Source organism: Myotis myotis, unplaced genomic scaffold (genome assembly GCF_014108235.1).
Source record: "Myotis myotis isolate mMyoMyo1 unplaced genomic scaffold, mMyoMyo1.p scaffold_m19_p_3, whole genome shotgun sequence".
Taxonomy (NCBI): domain Eukaryota; kingdom Metazoa; phylum Chordata; class Mammalia; order Chiroptera; family Vespertilionidae; genus Myotis; species Myotis myotis.
In genome coordinates, this window is record NW_023416335.1 from 191,192,639 (window position 1) to 191,212,874 (window position 20,236).

General features: G+C 39.5%; 2 protein-coding genes across 2 annotated transcripts in view; both read left to right on the forward strand.

The window, feature by feature from the left end:
• LOC118650732 (alpha-2-macroglobulin-like) overlaps positions 1 to 4,806 on the forward strand; it is a 103,162-nt gene extending 98,356 nt beyond the window's left edge. Inside the window, exons 21-22 of the mRNA XM_036299032.1 lie at positions 4,312 to 4,395; positions 4,691 to 4,806. Coding sequence (XP_036154925.1) covers positions 4,312 to 4,395; positions 4,691 to 4,806 — 200 coding nt within the window. The remainder of the gene's footprint in view (positions 1 to 4,311; positions 4,396 to 4,690) is intronic.
• Positions 136 to 20,236, forward strand: part of LOC118650955 (alpha-2-macroglobulin-like) — a 29,948-nt gene continuing 9,847 nt past the window's right edge. Inside the window, exons 1-8 of the mRNA XM_036299586.1 lie at positions 136 to 239; positions 4,312 to 4,395; positions 4,847 to 5,023; positions 5,367 to 5,454; positions 6,753 to 6,909; positions 7,184 to 7,258; positions 10,169 to 10,349; positions 12,442 to 12,665. Coding sequence (XP_036155479.1) covers positions 4,867 to 5,023; positions 5,367 to 5,454; positions 6,753 to 6,909; positions 7,184 to 7,258; positions 10,169 to 10,349; positions 12,442 to 12,665 — 882 coding nt within the window. The 5' untranslated portion in view covers positions 136 to 239; positions 4,312 to 4,395; positions 4,847 to 4,866. The remainder of the gene's footprint in view (positions 240 to 4,311; positions 4,396 to 4,846; positions 5,024 to 5,366; positions 5,455 to 6,752; positions 6,910 to 7,183; positions 7,259 to 10,168; positions 10,350 to 12,441; positions 12,666 to 20,236) is intronic.

The window sequence follows — 20,236 nt, forward strand, 5'->3', positions numbered from 1 at the left end:
TTTCTCATCTATCAATCTGTCTCCTTCATATTGCTTTTGCTTATAGAATTTATTTATATAATATACTTGAACAATCAGTTCTAGTTCTTCTCTTTACTATCAAGAAATTTGTGGTTGCCCTATCAATACAAGTGTCCTAAAAGTCAGTTCATTCTCTCTTTTAATTTTCCTTTCTTTCCACATAAAGCCTGAAGGAATAGAGAAAGAAGCAACATTCAACTCCCTGCTTTGCCCATCAGGTAAGAATCAGCCTTAATAATTAAAATAACATTAACTAAAGTTTGTATAACATTTGAAGCTCAAAGAATTTTATATATTACTTCTGCATGCACCCTAGTAGTTAAGTAAGACCCAAAGAGCCATTCAACCCATCTGACAAATGATAAATATGGTCTTGGAGAGGTCAAGTAATTTGATCAGGAGAATATCCATAGCTCATGAATTTTGAGTCTTTTTCTCTTACAGCAGCTTTGCAACCACTAAAATGTTTTTCTGACCAATGCGTGATGTAGCTATAGGTAGAACGTGGGTAGAATCAGAATATTGCCAAGGGTATATTTTCCTGAATATTTAGTAATACAATATATAAGTAGCTAAATTCAGGCCACCCAACAGCATTTGATAATGGGACATGCTATTTCCTGAAGAAGTTGTCATAGCCTGTACCATTACTGTTACGTCAGTATTTGTATGATGCCAATCCTGTACCTGAGGCGCTGGCAGTCATTTGGCAGGGACTGACAGTAAAAGACATAACTTTATCTTGGTGGAGAATTGTCTAGTCTAAACAAAAACATTTATATAATTTAGTACACTAGGAAATATATCAACACAATGTCTTCTTACCTCAAAGTGATGTCAAATCAACATCACATATATGTTCCTTGCCTTTCTCTGTCTTCCTACTAATTTCTGTCCATTATGATTTTTATATTGTCAAGACTTCAAATATATAAAATGTGTACTAAAAATATAATTGCTTGGCTGTTTAGCCTTATTTATACATTAAAATGAATTTAGTGTTATCACCAAATCCTTTTATCATGGCTTCTCCTCCAATTCTGAGTTCATCTTAATTTAACTCTTATACATCTATCTAGAGCTAATCATCAGTTAGTTTTATTATAACTAACTTTGATTACCTGTGTAATATAAAAATGAATTCTCCTTTAAAAAAAAACTTCATATTAAGGTTAATGTCACCCTTACAGCCTTTCTAATACTTCAATGATCATCCGTGTATGTTTAGAAATAATATGTGTACACGAATTTGTGTATTTATATGGCATAAGTTTCATTCTTTTGCTTGCTTACTTTTACTCAGTAATTTGTCTTCAAAATTTATCCATGTTAAATTATAAATCTAGGTAATTCCTTTAAGTTCCATTTAATTTAAGTTCCATATAATATATCACAGTTCTGCTTGGTTTTTATAGTCATTCACAAATCTTTTTTTCCAATTACTCATCAGAATAAAGAAATAAATAAATACATGCATGGATAAATAAATATATGCAAGTGTACATACAGGGTGGGGCAAAAGTACATTTACAGTTGTTCCTATGGAAAAGAATTCAATAGTTGATCAATAATAATACAGAATAAATTGTGTTCCACGTTTTCATAACTGTAGACTTACTTTTGCCCCATCTGTACATACATACACAAATGTAGACGCCCTGTGTACATACAAAGTAGATATCAAAATGTGAAATTCCTGATTAGAAGGCAGTAAGTATATTCTTAGTTTTAACAAAATAATTTTTTACTTAAATTCATGTTTATATTTTCACCAATTTACATTCCCCACAATGATCACCATCCTCTATTACCATAAAAGTTTTTCATTTTAACCAAAAATTTGGTTGTTTTAACTTATATTTCTCTAATCACAAGTGAGGATGAGCTTATTTGTACATGTTTACGAATTGCATTTATATCCTTGACTATTCTAAACTGATGGAGTAGTTTGTCCTTTTTCTGATTCAACTGTAGGACACTGACTCTTTATCTACTGAATAAGTTACAATTATTTTCCTTTTTTAAATAACTATGTTTGTTTGGTTTTTTTAAATATATTTCTTTATTGATGTCAGAGAGGAAGGGAGAGGGAGCGAGAGATAGAAACATCAATGATGAGAGAGAATCATTGATTGGCTGCCTCCTTCATGCCCCCTACTGGGAATGAGCCAGCAACCCGGGCATGTGCCCTTGACTGGAGTCAAACCTGGGACCCTTCAGTCCACAGACAGACGCTCTATTGACTGAGTCAAACTGCTAGGGTTTCAAATATTTTATTTTCTTTTGGTTGGTAGTTTGTCTTTTTAGTTTACTTATGTCTGTTTCCTTATAGAAGTTTTCTTTTTTTTTTTAAGTAATAGTTTTTTAACATACAAATAATGTATGCATAATTATTATAACTATATGTACTAAATACATAACAACATTATATACTTAACTACATGATTGAATTTAAATTTAATTATATAACTAATATAATTTAACAAACATAATGTAGACTTCTTGATGAGTTTGAACATATAACTATATACCACAACCTTTACCATAAACCTAACCATCATCTCAAAAAGTTTCCTCCCACTCTATTATTTTGCACTAGAGGCCCGGTGCATGGATTCATGCACTGGTGGGGGCGTGGCTTGTGGGGATCAGCCCGCTGAGGGAGCAGCCACTCATCCGGGTCAGACAAGTGGCTGTGGACCCGTCCTCTGAGCAGCTGCTGAATGAGTGAATGAGGAAATTAGTCTGAGCTGATATTTCAGAGTAATATCTTGGGTAAAGGCATGTTCTGTGTCCTTGGGGAACCTGGTGGAGAGCTTTGCACCCCAAAGCCACTCAGTAATGTCCTTGATGTGTGATGCCAGGTCGTTGACACCATGGGGGATGTTCAGGGCAGCCATGCTCCAGGATCTTCAGCCATCAGGACAGCCTCCCCAGGGGATCCACAGTCATGTCCTTTATTGCCAACCACCTATGCCAGCTCCTCACACTCTTTCCAGAACACACCTTAGAGGGCCTGCATCAGCTGGGGTCAGGCCAAAGTCTGGATTGTCTCAAGTATTCGATAGGTGCAAAGACTCAGCCTCACCCTGGACCTGTTAGTGGCAGCTCCCACTGCAGGAGCAGCTGCTCATTCCAGTCAGGCGAGCGGCACTTCCACTGTGGGAGCACACTGACCAACAGGGGACAGTTCCTGCATTGAGCATCTGCCCCCTAGAGATCAGTGCACATCATGGCAACTGGTCGACTGGTTATTCTGGTCATTCTGCCGTTTGGTCACTGGGCTTTTATAAATATAGACTAGAGGCCCAGTGCATGAATTCATGCAAGGGTGGGGTCCCTCGGACTGGCCGGCCATTGGATGGAGGGACCATGGGAGGTTGGCTGACCACGGGAGGTAGGCTATGGGAGCACACTGACCATGAGAGGGCAGCTCCTGCATTGAGTATCTGCCTCCTGGTGGTCAGTGCGTGTCATAGCGACAGATCAAGTGACCAGTCACTTAGGCTTTTATATATATAGATGATAAGAACATTTAATATAAAATCTATCCTATTAGCAAATGTTTATGTATACAATACAATATTGTTAACTACAGGCACTATGCTAAATGGTAGACCTCTAGAACTTATGCATCTTGAATAACTAAAACCTTGTACCTTTGACAAAAGTTTTTATTAATTTTACAAAGAAGAAATGTAGCACTAAGATAAATACACTTCACTTTTTTTCATCTTCATGTAATTCACCAACATTAGAATGGCAGCAAATCTATGCTTATCAGCAACAATCGTCTTATTTATTTTCAATGAGTCAAATTTTGTTCATCTTTGCCCCACCCCTATGTCCAGTACTTCCATAAAAATACTATTTTCATATTTGGTGAAAGTTAAGACAGAGCATTATTATAGAATTTAGGAAATTTTTGATATTTTTATTTTGTTTATGTATACATCAGGGGGTTTTGTGTGTTTTTTCTGTCATAACTGTTGAGTAAGGAGGTTGGGGACAGACATTAAATATATTATTTTGTGATAACCATCTTGTATCAGCCATAGGATGATATCAGGGGCACTAGTAAATGTGTACGCTTCTTTTAGAATGCAACTCTATACATAAATAGAAAAAGTGGTTGGGGGAGGGCCACTTATAAAAAACTGGAATATTCAAAGAGAGACAGCTTTTCAGAAGTTTAGGTAAAGCATGGTTCTGACTTCTTGGTCTTAGAGCTCTTCAGGAGGATATATAGCAGAAACAGTTTTCATTATGGCTGACTTGTTTTTTCTCTAGGTGCTGAGGTGCCTGATCAAGTATCTCTGAAGCTGCCACCAAATGTGGTAGAAGACTCTGCCCGAGCCTCCTTCTCAGTTTTGGGTAAGTCCTCAGCCCAAGTAGATTAATCTAGTACTAGAGGCCTGATGCACAAAATTCGTGCAAGATTAGACCTTCCTTCCCCCAGCTGCTGGCAGGGGCTTCTGCCACCCAGGACCCAGGCTTCCCTCACAGCCCCAGCTTCATCTGGAAGGTAGTCAGGAACGATATCTTGTCTAAATAGCATATTAAACTTTTATTATTATAGATATTGACAGTTTCTACTACATTTTTTTCCATAAATACTTTCCCAAAATAACAATTGTAATTTAAACTTCTTCCTTCTTTCCTTTTTCAGGCTTGTTTATTGATTCCAATCATACTTCTATCCCTGGAAAATTTACCTTTCCTAAAAATCTTCATTTCTTTACCCCAGCTAACAATTTATTTATTTATGATTCTGATAAGTTATAATTGATAAGCTTTATGACTTCCCATCTCTCCCATTCCTTAGGAGACATATTAGCCTCTGCCATGAGAAACACACAAAATCTCCTAAAAATGCCCTATGGCTGTGGAGAACAGAATATGGTCCTCTTCACTCCTAATATCTATGTTCTGAATTATCTAAATGAAACACAGCAACTGACTCCAGAGGTCAAGTCCAAGGCCATTGGCTTCCTCAATACTGGTGAGTGACTGAATGAATGAGTGAAAACTTCACAGTATTACTTCAACAATAGATTGGGTTTCCCAATAGGCTTGAGTTACTTATCAATACTATGATACATTCGCTTATCATACTATGATAGTTGTTATGATAAGAATACTATGAAAAAAAAAAAAGAATACTATGAAAGTTAATTTCATGGTAACTATCCATGGTCCAAACTCCAATAAAATGTTTTGGACTGAGAACCTTCTAACATATGACAGAAAATTTTTAAAAATATCACAAGGCCAAAGCATTTTGATAATTCTCTGGCTACAGCATGTACAATCTTTCATACTGTTTCATAAACCTTCCACTCCAGGTTACCAGAGACAGCTGAACTACAAGCACTCTGATGGCTCCTATAGTACGTTTGGGGAGACATATGGCAGGAGCACAGGCAATACCTGGTAAGAAAAAGAGTTTTTTGAGCTATTTTTGTGCCAGCTCATTTACATATATTATCATGATTATATTCACAGTAACCTTATCAAATATATATTATTAAGCTTATACTTGATTCTATTAGATAAATACACCAATATTAGCAAGGTAACAAACAGAAAAGCTGAGATTCAAATACATGTATGCTACACTTGACACCCAAATTCATCCTGTTAATAATACATCAAGGTCTTCTTTCTAAAATAATTTTTTTTCTAAAAACTATTCCCATAACCAAGAGCATTTTTATGATATGGCCAATGAACATATCATATAATTTCACGTTCACTTCAGATTATATTATGTTTCTTTAGATCATACTCAAATTGACTGAGAATAAATTCACCAATAGAAGGAAAGAAATGAAAAGGACCTATGATATGAAACACTTTTTCAATCTCTACGCAAAGCATTCTTAGAGGTTTTTATTGCATGTAAGAGTTGTATATGAGAAGATTCTGCCATCTACCAAAGGAAATCTCTAAAGAAAAGAAAGATTTAAAGCCTTACTCAAATATGTTCTTTTAAAGTAACATTAGAAGTACTTAGACTCTCTGTAGCAAAGAGGATGTGGGTCAGCAAGGAAATACACGGCCTAGCAAATTCATTAGAGCTAGCAGTTCAAAGGAGATGGGAGCTCTACAAACACAAGAATTCCTGTTAGATGACTAATATCTATGGGGCACGGCTACAGTGCTTTGGCCAAGTTCAAGTCTCGGACTAATGAAAGGACAGGGTCCTCTCATTGCCACATGCAAGTCCCAGCTGGAGGGCAGGGCCCTCCCAGAACAATTATAGCCAACAGCTATGGTTGTAAGCTTGAACCTATGGTCCAAACACGTAGCCCCACGTCCTTGTGATAGATTTCGGGTGCAAGTAGTTAAGTGAGGTTGAAACTCTCGAGAATGCTGAAAACAACTTGGTCACACCCCTACTTTGCCTCGTGGCATCTGCTATAAAATAAAGACACGGCTTGTGGGCGCTGATGCTGTCTCCTCATCAGGGAGCAGCGTCCCATCGAGACCCAGCTTTCATTCTCTTGTCTGTCTCTTCTCAATCCTTTCACCCCCACTCCCCCAACTCAGGATCACCTTTGGCCGTAACAAGTGGTGCCTGAACAGGGACTGAGTTCTAGGAAAAGGGCCTGAGCTCGGACTCCTCACAAATATCAATGTAAAAAGTGTCCTATGAAGCCTACTGCTGCAAAGTGGTTGTAAAACCATTTATGTAACATAAATATCATCATCCCTTCCTCCCCCCTCAGGCTCACCGCCTTTGTACTGAAGACTTTTGCTCAGGCTCGACGGTACATCTTCATCGATGAAGCACACATTAATCAAGCCCTCACCTGGCTCTCCCAAAAACAGAAGGACAATGGCTGTTTCAGAAGTTCTGGATCACTGCTCAACAATGCCATTAAGGTGAAGTGTCCTCACACCTTTGACTTGCCCATGATGAGGCAAATCAAGGATGAGAAGAGTGGGTAGTAACCTAGGGATTCCTTAGGGAAGGCATCAGAAGAACATAAAACCTGGATAGTAGCAAGAAAGAGGGGATAGCATTTAGGTTATGACATGTTGCCCCATTGGGATGAATATGGGAAAGGATAAATTCCATGAGAGTAAAAAACAGAGAGCTGACTAAGAGTCTTGTCAGAAGTTAAATTACTCAGATCTCTCTTGTGCATATTTACAGGGTGGAGTAGAAGATGAAGAGACCCTCTCTGCGTATATCACCATTGCCCTTCTGGAGATTCCTCTTCCCATCACTGTAGGTACCACCTCCTTCCCCTGCTGAAGCTTGAGTCTGGATGCCATGAAACTACTAACTTGCTGTGTGAACTATTACCCTACTAAAAGCCAAGTGTCAGCTTTCCTTCTATGCAATTCAATGCTTCCCAGCTCAATAGAGAAGTAGGTCACTCCATTAAAAAGATTTACACTTTCCCAGTGATGCTCCTGGGCTCTTTATTCCCTAACCATCCCCCTCCCCAACACACACACACACACACACACACACACACACACACACACACAATGAATTCGAAAGAAAAAAGATATGGCCTATGTTTCTGCCTTATAAATGTGAGAATAACAGATAAAAAATACTGTTCTCGGAGAAACTAAGATGGCGGCATAGGGAACCACCGAAATTGCCGCCTCCTACAACAACTTCAAAACACAATAAAAAGACAAAACGGACATCATCCAGAACTTACAGGAAGGCTGGTGGAGTGGAAATTCTAAAACTAGAAGGAAAGAGAAAAGCACATTGAGGGCCAGGAGCTGCGGCAGTAAAGTGCAAAGGTACGGAGGCTCGAGAGTGCGCGGAAAGGGGCTGGTACCTGAGGACGCGGCTGTCTTTTTGATTCGGGAGGGAGTCACAAGCTCCCGACTGCTCTGAACTCCAGTTCCGGGAAGTCTCTGGGGACCCAGGACTCATACGGGGAGAAACTGGACTGTCTGGCAGCGGGCAGAACTCGGAACTCCAGGGCGGCTTTCCCTCAGAGGTGCTTGCAGCAATTAAATTATCAGGACACTGAGACGCGCGCGGCCTCTTAGGGCAGGGCTGAGAATCCGCCATAGTTCCTTGCTCCGCCCTTTGATTCCCTGAGACCCCGCCCCACCCAGGCTGCGGCAGAGGCTTTTGCATATGAATGCCCTGGCCCTTTGCAACCTGAAAATTACCTAACAAACTGCAGCTGGGCCATAGACCCAGAACTTCCAAGAGAAGGCCCAAGACCCCACAGCAGCTTGCATTGCTTCACAGCTGGGCCTCATCAGGGCACCTCCAAACTCCAAAAAAGGAAGGGGAATCTGCAGTTCTCTTCATAGCTCCTGCTGGGTAACCTCCAAGAGCCAGTGTACCCAGTGGTCAGAGGGGGACCATCCGGATTACAACTCCTCAGATCCATAAGGGACACACCCAAGGGGCAGACTCAGTGAGAACCAAAGCCCCACTGAAGCAAATCTTGCCCCAGAAGGGTGTCTTCAGCACAGAAGTTCTCCCACTGCAGACACAGCCGATTCTCACTGCCAATTGGCCTGGAGGTCAATTCCTCCCAGTGATCCTACAACAATCAAGGCATAACTACAACAAGACTGTGCACAAAGCCCACAAGGGGGTGCACCAAGAGTGTCCACCTCAGGTAACGGGGGAGGCTGAGCCATTGGGCCCTACAGGACACCTAGCACACAAAACCACTCTACCAACACAGGGAAGCATAAAAAATGCAGAGACAAAGAAACAGGTCACAAATGACAGAAATGGAGGAAAGCAAATGACTGGATATAGAGTTCAAAACCACGTTTATAAGGTTTTTCAAGAATTTTATGGAAACCGCCAATAAATTTAGTGAGACCCTCAAGAAATCTAGTGAGACCCTCGAGGATATGAAAAAGGACCAACTAGAAATTAAGCATGCACTGACTGAAATGAAGAATAATATACAGAGATCCAACAGCAGACAAGAGGATCCCAAGAATCAAGTCAAAGATTTGAAATACAAGGAAACAAAAAATACCCAACCGAAAAAGAAAAAAGAAAAAAGATTCCAAAAATATTAAGATAGTGTAAGGAGCCTCTGGGACAACTTCAAGCGTACCAACATCAGAATTATAGGGATACCAGAAGAAGAGAGAGGGCAAGATACTGAAAGCCTATTTGAAGAAATAATGACAGAAAACTTCCCCTACCTGGTGAAAGAAATAGACTTACAAGTCCAGGAAGCGCAGAGAACCCCAAACAAAAGGAACCCAAAGAGGACCACACCAAGACACATCATAATTAAAATGCCAAGAGCAAAAGACAAAGAGAGAATCTTAAAAGTAGCAAGAGAAAGAAAGTTACCTACAAGGGAGTACCCATACGACTGTCAGCTGATTTCTCAACAGAAACCATGCAGGCCAGAAGAGAGTGGCAAGAAATATTCAAAGTGATGAATAGCAAGAACCTACAACCAAGATTACTTTATCCAGCAAAGCTATCATTCAGAATAGAAGGTCAGATAAAGAGCTTCACAGATAAGAAAAAGCTAAAGGAGTTCATTACCACCAAACCAGCATTATATGAAATGCTGAAAGGTATTCTTTAAGAAGAGGAAGAAGAAAAAGGAACTCTTACCATTTGTCACAGCATGGATGGAACTGGAGAGCGGATAAATACCACATGATCTCACTCATTTGTGGAATATAATGAACAACATAAACTGATGAACAAGGACTGATCCAGAGATGGAGAGGCATTGATTAGACTGTCGGGCCTTGGAGGAAAGGTAGGGGAGGGTGGGGGTACGGGGGAAAGATCAACCAAAGGACTTATATGCAAGCATATAGGCCTAACCAATGGACACGGACAACGGCGGGGGGGGGGGGGGGGCGGTGAGGGCATGAGCGGGGGGGGGGGGGGTAGGGGGTAACGTGGGGATAAGGACACATATGTAATATCTTAATCAATAAAAAATATATTTTAAAAAGACTATAATTCTCTCTATCCATAAGAATGAGGATAGAAGGCGTTGGTGGTATAGTGGTGAGCATAGCTGCCTTTCATAAGAATGAGGATAGATAGACAAATGCATCTGAAATTGTTTTTCACTTCTGTTCTACAGTCTGCATTTACCTGGGAACGCTAGCCTCCCTGTTCACACAGCTCAGTTCCCTTCTTGTCGCCCCTTCACAGCACCCTGTTGTCCGTAATGCCATGTTCTGCCTGGAGTCAGCCTGGAAGTCAGCAAAGGAAGGACGCCATGGAAGCCATGTCTACACCAAGGCACTGTTGGCCTATGCTTTTGCTCTGGCAGGTAACCAGGAAAAGAAGAATGAAGTACTCACGTCACTTAATGAGGAAGCAGTGAAGGAAGGTGAGTGCGTACCTGAAATCTTTCTCCCATCCCACATTCTCTGTATCAAATACTACTAAATTGCAAAAATCCCCTCCACCTACCTCCTGTGACCCCTTTCTTCCTTCTTTTTTAATCTATATTATTATAAAATCTAGGATTTCTTAATCAAATCACACATCAAAAAAGAGGCAGTATACTGTAATAGTGAGAAGCTTGGCCCCTGGAAACCACTCCAAAATGTATTACTTATGTAACCTGGAGAGAGTCACTTAACTTGTCTGTATTTCAGTTCCCTCATCAGTAAAATGGTGATAACAATAGTATTTACCTCATAGGGTGGTTTGTCAGAGTTAAATGATTTAATCCATGTAAAGCACTTGGTAGAGTATATGACACATAGTAAGTGCTATAAAAGTATGAGCTACTATGATTAAGATAACACTTATTAATATATATATCCAACCTTTACCTGGTGCATCATATCATCTCAAATATAAGAAAGGACTGAAGGAAGTAGCAACGTGAACAACTTCTGGTATTCTATGCTCATTTTACAAGACTGATAATGTTGACAAATCTTTTTATGCTCACATAATACTTCTTTGTAAACAATGGTCTATATGGGGGAGGTCAAAGAAATAGAAAATAAAATGCAAATGATAATAAGATATTCAAGAAAACATATTCTAACTTTCCCCCTGGACAGTGCCATTAATTGTTAATTCTTAAAATTCTATTGGGAAATATTTCAGACATACAAGAAGTCATAGAGAATAATTAGCAAAAACCTTTATACTTCCTTTCAAGATTAAGAAATAAAATATTACCATTGTAGGAAAAATTCCCTGTATACCATTCCCACTCCAAAGGGCATCATTATCCTGAACTTCTCATTACAATTTCTGTGGATTTTTTAATATTTTTATTGCAAATGTATCCCTAAATAATATTCAAAATTTTTACATTTTTCATCTTTAGATAAGCAGTATCATACTTTTGATTATTTCTGCATCTTATTTTCTTAGCTGTTTATTTGTTTACCTTTTGTTTTTCTTAAGTTCAACATTATGTTAGTAGAAGTCCTCTATATGGGTGCCTGTAATCCTAGTTCATTAATTTTATTTTTTTATTGATTTCAGAGAGAAAGGGAGAGGGAGAGAGATATAGAAACATCAATGATGAGAGACAATCATTGATCGGCTGCCTCCTGGTAGAGTATATGACACATAGTACTGGGGATCGAGCCCGCAGCCTGGGCATATAACCTGACCGAGAATCAAACCGTGACCTCCTGGTTCATAGGCCAAAGCTCAACCACTGAGCCACGCCAGCTGGGCTCTAGCTCATTAATATTCACTGCTGAACAATATATTACAATACATAAAAGGTCATGGTCTATATGGAGTGCCTATCCTCATGGATCTTTTCTTCTTTCTTACTTGTTGCTATAACGAGCCACACTGCAATGAATATATACATGTCTCCTTGTTCATGTGTGTGAATTTCTCTAAGTTATTCTTTGAGAAGTGTAATTGCTGAATAGTAGGCTAAGCACATCTTTCTCTTTGCTGGATATTGCCATATTGCTCTCCAAAGAGCAGTTCACTTCCCACAGCAGTGCAAATCAGTTCCCATTATTTCACATCCTTGTCTATCTTTGGTATTTTAAGGATTACTGTATTTTTTTCCGATAGAATGAGTATGAATTCTATTATCTCAAGTGATTCATGATCCTCACAAGAAACCTCTAAGGGCAGGCTTGATAGAAAATCTAACAAACCCCAGATAAGGTCTGCAAAATATCAGAAATAAAAAAATATGATCACCAGTGAGAGAACATGCTCTGCAATTTTGCTCTCCCACCAACCCAACTATAGCAACCTTTTGAAAACTTAGATGAATGTGGGCTTCTCATTCCAGCAACATTTTCCTCCTTAAACCCAGCTAACACAAACCATGTTCAGATTTACATAGAAGGAAAATCAACCAGATAAAGGTCAAGAGATTATTATAGGAATGCAATCCTCATTTCAGCTCTGGCTTAGGTACTTTAACCTTAAATTAAATGTGGATATATAGTCACTCATACATTGATTTTTCTCATCCCCAGATAATTCTGTTCACTGGACACGACCTCAGAAACCCAAGGCACCACTGGAACATTTTTACCAACCCCAGGCTCCCTCTGCTGAGGTGGAGATGACATCCTATGTGCTCCTGGCTCACCTCATGGCCCAGCCTGCCCCAACCTCAGAGGAGCTGACTTCCGCATCACACATTGTGAAGTGGATCACAAAGCAACAGAATTCTCAAGGGGGCTTCTCTTCCACCCAGGTTTGTAGTTTCCCAAAACCTTTTACTTCACCTTCAGGTACAAAAAGTTTTGAACAAGATATAAACATATCCAAGAATACAACATAAAGATGAGACTTTGAAATGCGGAAAATATTATTAGAATTCTAAGAAATAAAGGGAAATGAAAGTCAAAGAGAGCTAAACAGAAAATGTATAGAATTCTGGCACCCATCCCTGTATTATTATCACAGTCTCTTTTTTCCAGTAACTACTCTACCTCCCCTAAGGCAATAATGGGACGCCACTGTCAATACCATAGCAGGATGAATTTAAAAATCTACCAACCTTTTGGAAGTTCTAAGAGTTCCTTTCAAAGTTCCCAGAAATACTACCCAAAACCCAATAATCTCTCCTTGAACAGCTCTTCGTTCTTAGGTCTCCTTTAACTGGTTTCTTTTATTTTTTCTTATTTTTTTAATTGTTTTATTGCTTAAAGTATTACAAAGAGTATTACATATGTCTCCTTTTCTTCCTGCCCTTAACAATCCCTTGGCCACCACTACCCCCAGTGTCTTATGTCCATTGGTTATACTTATATGCATGCATACAAGTCCTTCAGTTGATCTCTTACCACCCTCCCTCCTGCCCCCCAACCCTCCCCGGCCTTCCCGCTGCAGTTTGACAATCTGTTTGAGGCAGCTCTGCCTCTATAACTATTATTGTTCATAAGTTTATAATGGTCTCTATTATCCATGAATGAGTGAGATCATGTGGTGTTTTTCCTTCATTGACTGGCTTATTTCATTTAGCATAATGCTCTCCATTTCCATCCATGCTGTTGCAAATGGTAAGAGTTCCTTCTTTTTTACAGCAGCATACTATTCCATCGTGTAGATGTACCACAGTTTTCTAATCCATTCATCTACTAATGGGCACTTAGGCTGTTTCCAGATCTTAGCTATGGTGAATTGTGCTGCTATGAACATATGGGTGCATATATCCTTTCTATTCTTTTTTTTTTTATTGATTTTTTACAGAGAGGAAGGGAGAGAGATAGTTAGAAACATAGATGAGAGAGAAACATCGATCAGCTGCCTCCTGCACATCTACTAGGGATGCGCCCGCAACTCAGGTACATGCCCTTGACCGGAATCGAACCTGGGACCTTTCAGTCCGCAAGCCGATGCTCTATCCACTGAGCCACACCGGTTTTGGCGCATATATCCTTTCTGATTGGTGTTTCTGGTTTCTTGGGATATATTCCTAGAAGTGGGATCACAGGGTCAAATGGGAGTTCCATTTTTAGTTTTTTGAGGACACTCCATACTGTCTTACATAGTGGCTGCATCAGTCTGCATTTCCACCAGCAGTGCACAAGTGTTCCTTTTTCTCCACATCCTCTCCAGCACTTGTCCTTTGTTGATTTGTTGATGATAGCCAGTCTGACAGGTGTGAGATGGTACCTCATTGTTGTTTTGATTTGCATCTCTCGGATGATTAGTGACATTGAGCATGTTTTCATATGTCTCTTGGCTTTCTGAATTGTCCTCTTTTGAAAGGTGTCTATTTAGATACTTTGCCCATTTTTGATTGGATTATCTTCCTTTTGTTAAGTTGTATGAGTTCCCTATAAATTTTGGAGATTAGTCCCTTATCAGATATGACATTGGCAAATATGTTTTCCCACACAGTGGGCTTTCTTGTTGTTTTGTTGATGGTTTCTTTTGCTGTGCAGAAGCTTTTTATTTTGATGTAGTCCCATTTCTTCATTTTCTCTTTAGTTTCCAATGCCTTAGGAGCTGTATCGGTGAAGAAATTGCTTCGGCATATGTCTGAGATTTTGTTGCCTTTGTATTCTTCTAGTATTTTTATGGTTTCCCATCGTACATTTAAGTCCTTTATCCATTTTGAGTTTATTTTTGTGTATGGTGTAAGTTGGTGATCTAGTTTCATTTTCTTGCATGTATCCCTCCAATTTTCCCAAGACTATCTTGACTCCATTGTATGTACTTGCCTCCTTTGTCAAATATTAATTGAGCATATTGGTTTGGGCCAATTTCTGGGCTCTCTATTCTATTTCATTGATCTATATGTATGTTCTTGTGCCAGTACCAGGCAGTTTTGAGAACAGTGGCTTTGTAATACAGCTTGATATCTGGTATTGAGATCCCACCTACTTTGTTCTTTCTCAGGATTGCTGCAGCTATTCAGGGTCTTTTTTTATTCCAGATGAATTTTTGGAGAGTTCGTTCTAGGCCTGAGAAATATGCCGTTGATATTTTAATGGGATGTGCATTGAATTTATAGATTGCTTTGGGTAGTATGGACATTTTAATAATGTTGATTCTACCAATCCAAGAACATCGTATGTTCTTCCATCTGTTTATGTCTTCCTCTATCTCTTTTTTTAACGTCCAGAAGTTTTCTGAGTATAGGTCTTTTACCTCTTTAGTTAAGTTGATTCCTAGGGAGCTTAATTTTTTGGTGCAATGGTAAATGGGATTGTTTTAATCTCTCTTTCTGTAAGTTCACTATTGGTGTATAGAAATGCCATAGATTTCTTGGCGTTAATTTTGTATTCTGCTACATTGCCAAATTCATTTATTAAGTCTAATAGATTTTGATGGAGTCTTTAGGGTTTTTTAAGTACAATATCATGTCATCTGCAAATAAGGACAGTTTTACTTCTTCTTTTCCAATTTGGATGCCTTTTATTTCTTTTTCTTGTCTAACTGCAATGACTAATACTTCCAGTACAATATCGAACAGAAGTGGTGAGAGTGGGCATCCCTGTCTTGTTCCTGTTCTTAGGGAAAATGGTGTTACTTTTTGCCCATTGAGTATGATGTTGGCTGTGGGTTTGTCATATATGGCTTTCATTATGTTGAGGTATGATCCTTCTATTCCCACCTTGCTGAGAGTTTTTATCTAAAATGGGTTTTGGATTTTTTCAAATGCTTTTTCTGCATCAATTGATATGACTATGTGGTTTTTTTTCTCTCAATTTCTTTATGTGATGTATCACATTTATTGATTTTCGGATATTGTACCATCCTTGTATACTTGGGATAAATCCTACTTGGTCATGGTGTATGATCTTTCTGATGTACTGCTGGATCCGATTTGCCAAGATTTTGTTGAGGATTTTGGCATCTATGTTCATGAGGGATATTGGCCTGTAATTCTCTTTCATTGTGTTGTCTTTACCTGGTTTTGGTATTAGGGTGATGCTGGCTTCATAGAACGAACTGGGAAGTGTTCCTTCCTCTTGGATTTTTTGTAGTAGTCTGAGGAGGATAGGTTTTAGCTCTTCCTTGAATGTTTGGTAAAATTCCCCTGTGAAGCCATCTGGTCCTTGGCTTTTGTTTGCTGGAAGCTTTTTGATGACTGCTTCAATTTCTTCCATAGTTAGTGGCCTATTGAGATTTTTAGATTCTTCCTGATTGAGTTTTGTTATGTTGTATTTTTCTAGGAATATATCCATTTCCTCCAGGTTGTCTAGTTTGTTGGAGTAGAGTTGTCCATAGTATTTTTTAACAATCATTTGTATTTCTGTGGGGTCTGTTGTTATTTCGCCTCTGTCGTTTCTGATTTTGTTTATTTGGGTCCTCTCTCTTTGCTTCTTGGTGAGCCTGGCTAGAGGTTCATCAATCTTGTTTATCCTTTAAAAAAACCAGCTCTTGGTTTCATTGATTTTATGTATTGTTTTTTTGGTCTCTATGTCATTTATTTCTGCTCTAATCTTTATTATCTCCTTCCTTCTGCTCACTCTGGGCTTTTTTGGTTGCTCTCTTTCTAATTCTTTGAGTTGTAGAGTTAGATGATTTACTATCCTTTTTTCTTGTTTTTTGAGATAGGCCTGTAGAGCTATAAACTTCCCTCTCAGGATTGCTTTCATTGTGTCCCATAGGTTTTGGATTGTTGTGTTTTCATTGTCATTAGTTTCCAGGAGGTTTTTAATTTCTCTTTTGATCTCATTGGTAACCCAATCAATATTTAATAACATGCTATTCAGCTTCCAAGTGTTTGAGTATTTTGGGTTGTTTTTATTGTAGTTTATTTCTAATATTATACCATCGTGGTCTGAGAAGATGCTTGGTATGAATTCAATCTTCTTGAATTTGGGGAGACTTTGTTTGTGACCCAATATGTGGTCATATTTGAATATGTCCCATGAGCCCTTGAGAAGAATGTATATTCCGTGGCTTTGGGGTGAAGTGTTCTGAAGATGTCAATTAAGTCCATCTGATCTAGTGAGTCATTTAGGATTGCTGTTTCTTTGCTGATTGTTTGTCTAGAGGATTTATCCAGTGATGTCAGTGGTGTATTAAAGTCCCCTACTATGATTGTATTGTTGTCGATCTCTCCTTTGATATCTTCCAGGAGTATTTTTATGTATTTGGGTGCTCCTGCATTGGGTGCATATATGTTTACCAGGGTTATATCTTCTTGTTGTATTGATCCCTTTAGTATTTTGAAGTGGCCTTCCTTATCTCTTGTTATGGCGTTCACTTTGAGGTCTATTTTTTCCGATATAAGTATTGCTATCCCAGTTTGTTGTGTGTGTTTTTTAAATATATTTTATTGATTTTTTACAGAGAGGAAGGGAGAGGGACAGAGAGTCAGAAACATCGATGAGAGAGAAACATCGATCAGCTGCCTCCTGCACATCTCTTACTGGGGATGTGCCTGCAACCCAGGTACATGCCCTTAACCGGAATCGAACCTGGGACCCTTCAGTCCCTAGGCGGACGCTCTATCCACTGAGCCAAACCGGTTTCAGCGCTACCCAAGTTTTTTTTTTCATTTCCATTTGCCTGAAAGATATTTTTCCATCCCTTCACTTTCAGTCTGTGTGAGTCCCTTCTTCTGAGGTGGGTCTCCTGTAGACAGCAAGTGTATGGGTCATGTTTTTTATCCATTCAGCCACTCCATGTCTTTTGGTTGGAGAATTTAGTCCGTTTACATTTAAAGTTATTATTGAAAGGTACTTGTTTGTAGCCATTTCTTTTTTTGTGTGGCTGTTTTCATTCTGAGCTTTTTATTTCTTCTTTATACACCAGTCCCTTTAGCATTTCTTGTATTGCTGGCTTGGTGGTGATAAACTCCCTTAGCCTTTTTTTGTCTGTGAAGCTTCTTATTTTCCCTTCAATTTTGAATGATAGCCTTGCTGGATAGAGTATTCTTGGATTCAGTCCTTTGCTTTGCATCACTTTGTAAATTTCCGTCCATTCTTTTCTGGCCTGATATGTTTCTGTTGAGAAATCATTGGATAATCTAATGGGAGATCCCTTGAATGTAACTTTCCATCTCTCTCTTGCAGCCTTTAAGATTCTCTCTTTGTCCTGAACGTTTGCCATGGTAATTATGATGTGTCTTGGTGTGGGTCTTTTCGGATTCACCTTGTTTGGGACTCTCTGTGCTTGTGTGATTTTTTTCTTCCCCACCTCTGGGAAGTTTTCTGATATTATTTCTTCAAATAGGTTTTCTAATCCTTGTTCCTCTTTCTGTTATTCTGGCACCCCTATTATTCATATGTGGTTTTGTTTCATGTTGTCCCAAGCTCCCTTAGGCTCTCCTCCTGTCTTTTAATTTTTTTCTCCAATTGCTGTTCAGTTTGGGTGTGTTTTGTTTCCCTGTCTTCTAATTCGCTAATTCGGTCCTCCACTTCTCCTAGTCTACTGTTGAAACTTTCAATGGTGTTTTTTATTGCAGCTATATCACTCTTCATTTCTTCTTGGTTCTTACATAATTTTTTGATTTTTTTCATTTTTTCATCTCTATTTCTTGTTGGTTCTTTCATAATTTATTGATAATTTATTGTCTCTTCTTGCTTCTTGCATAAGTTGTTGATTTTTTCCTCCATCCAGTTTATGCACTCTAGGACCCTTAATCTGAATTCTTTTTCTGTCATGTTGCATGCCTCTGTATCACTTAGCTGCTTTTCTGGCAAGTCCTCCTTTTCTTTCCTTTGGGGATTTCTTTGTCTACCCATGTTTGATCGTATCTCCATATCTAGATGTTGAGTCGTTCAGTGGCTGCTCCTTGGGTGGCAGTGGCTCCTCGGGCTGCGGTTGCTGCTCAGGCAGTTGTGGTAGCAGCTGCTCCTCAGTTGATAGCAGCTCCTCTGGTCGTTGCTGTTCACAGTTGTGGTGGCTCCTCTGGCTGGTGGGGGGATGCCGGGAGCCGGTCCATCCTTGCTGTTTCAAAGGACCTGGCATATATGGCATACTGTTCTTAATATGTTTGCTCACCTTCTTGGCACTATGTGTTTTAACCAAGTTCTCCTCTCTGAGAAAGGTTGTTTCCCCAGGTAGGGATTTTCCCCTGAAGTTAGGGAGGGAATAAAACCCCTCAACTAAGTGCCAGGCGGGTAATTAATCACTTTAACTACAAACAATCATGCTTAAGCTACATAATCTTTACTCCCTGGAATGGAGATAAGAAACGCCCTAACCTTTATAATAGAGATTGATAGGATTGAATCAACTGGTATAAATACAGATGTAACGAGACAGCAAGAGACAGAACTTACAAGACAGAACCTACACAGCACCTAGAGACAGAAGAACTTCGCTGGAGAGAACATGGCAAAAGATCCTGGACTGAACATGACTACAGAAATTGGCAAGAGAACCTGACTAGAACCTGATGACTGAACCTGGCTGGAGAACCTGGACAGAACCTGGCTGGAGAACCTAGCGAGGGAACATGGCTACAGAACCTGGCTGGAGATCCTAACCAGAACTTCGCTGGAGATCCAGAGCAGAACTTCGCTGGAGATCCAGACCAGAACTTGGCTGGAGATCCTGGCTAGAGATCCTGGCTAGGCTGCTGATCACCTGAATGCTGTCTCCGTGTCCTTCCTTCTTTGCCGACTCCATCCACACCTTTGGGGACCCATGGACCTGCTGGGGTTGGACTCCGGCATCGGGAGGCTTCACACACAGCTTCTGTTCCTCAGACAGAGGGAGTGGTGATCAGGATGCTGCTGTTCCTTGGATGGGGGCAGGCTACACAAGCCTCTTTCTTTCTTTCTGTCTTAGCTATGTTCCTGTTGTTTGTCAGAGGCCAATTTCCCCATCCAAGTTCAGCTGTTGCACAACAAGGAGCCAGTGGGACACCATGGGCCCCTACTGGCATGGGTCTGTGTCCGCAAGGTGGTTCTGGTGGGCTTCTTTGTAATCCTGCTGCATTAAGCCATGTAAATGTCAACATAAGGAACGTCCAAACCTGTAAGAACTTTTTATGAATTTACTTGAGCCAAACTGATGACAATTGCCGAGAAGCAAAATCTCAAGGGATTGAGAGAATGCTCCCTAACTGGTTTCTTTTAAAGCTGACACATTTTATGCTTCCTCTACCCATTTATTCATCAGAAGCATAAAGAACTATCTTTATTCATCCAACCTCCTGATCCTAACAATATAACTTTATATCTAAAAAATTTATCAATAATTACACAGCAAAAAGTTTTATCTTCAGAGAATTTAGCTGTTAGCCTACACACCCATTACAAAATGCCATTCTATGCTTTCTTCATTATACTTAATGTTGTATTGTTTCATATGAATGGAAAAAAACTAAAAAATGTTGTTAGAATGGTCAGC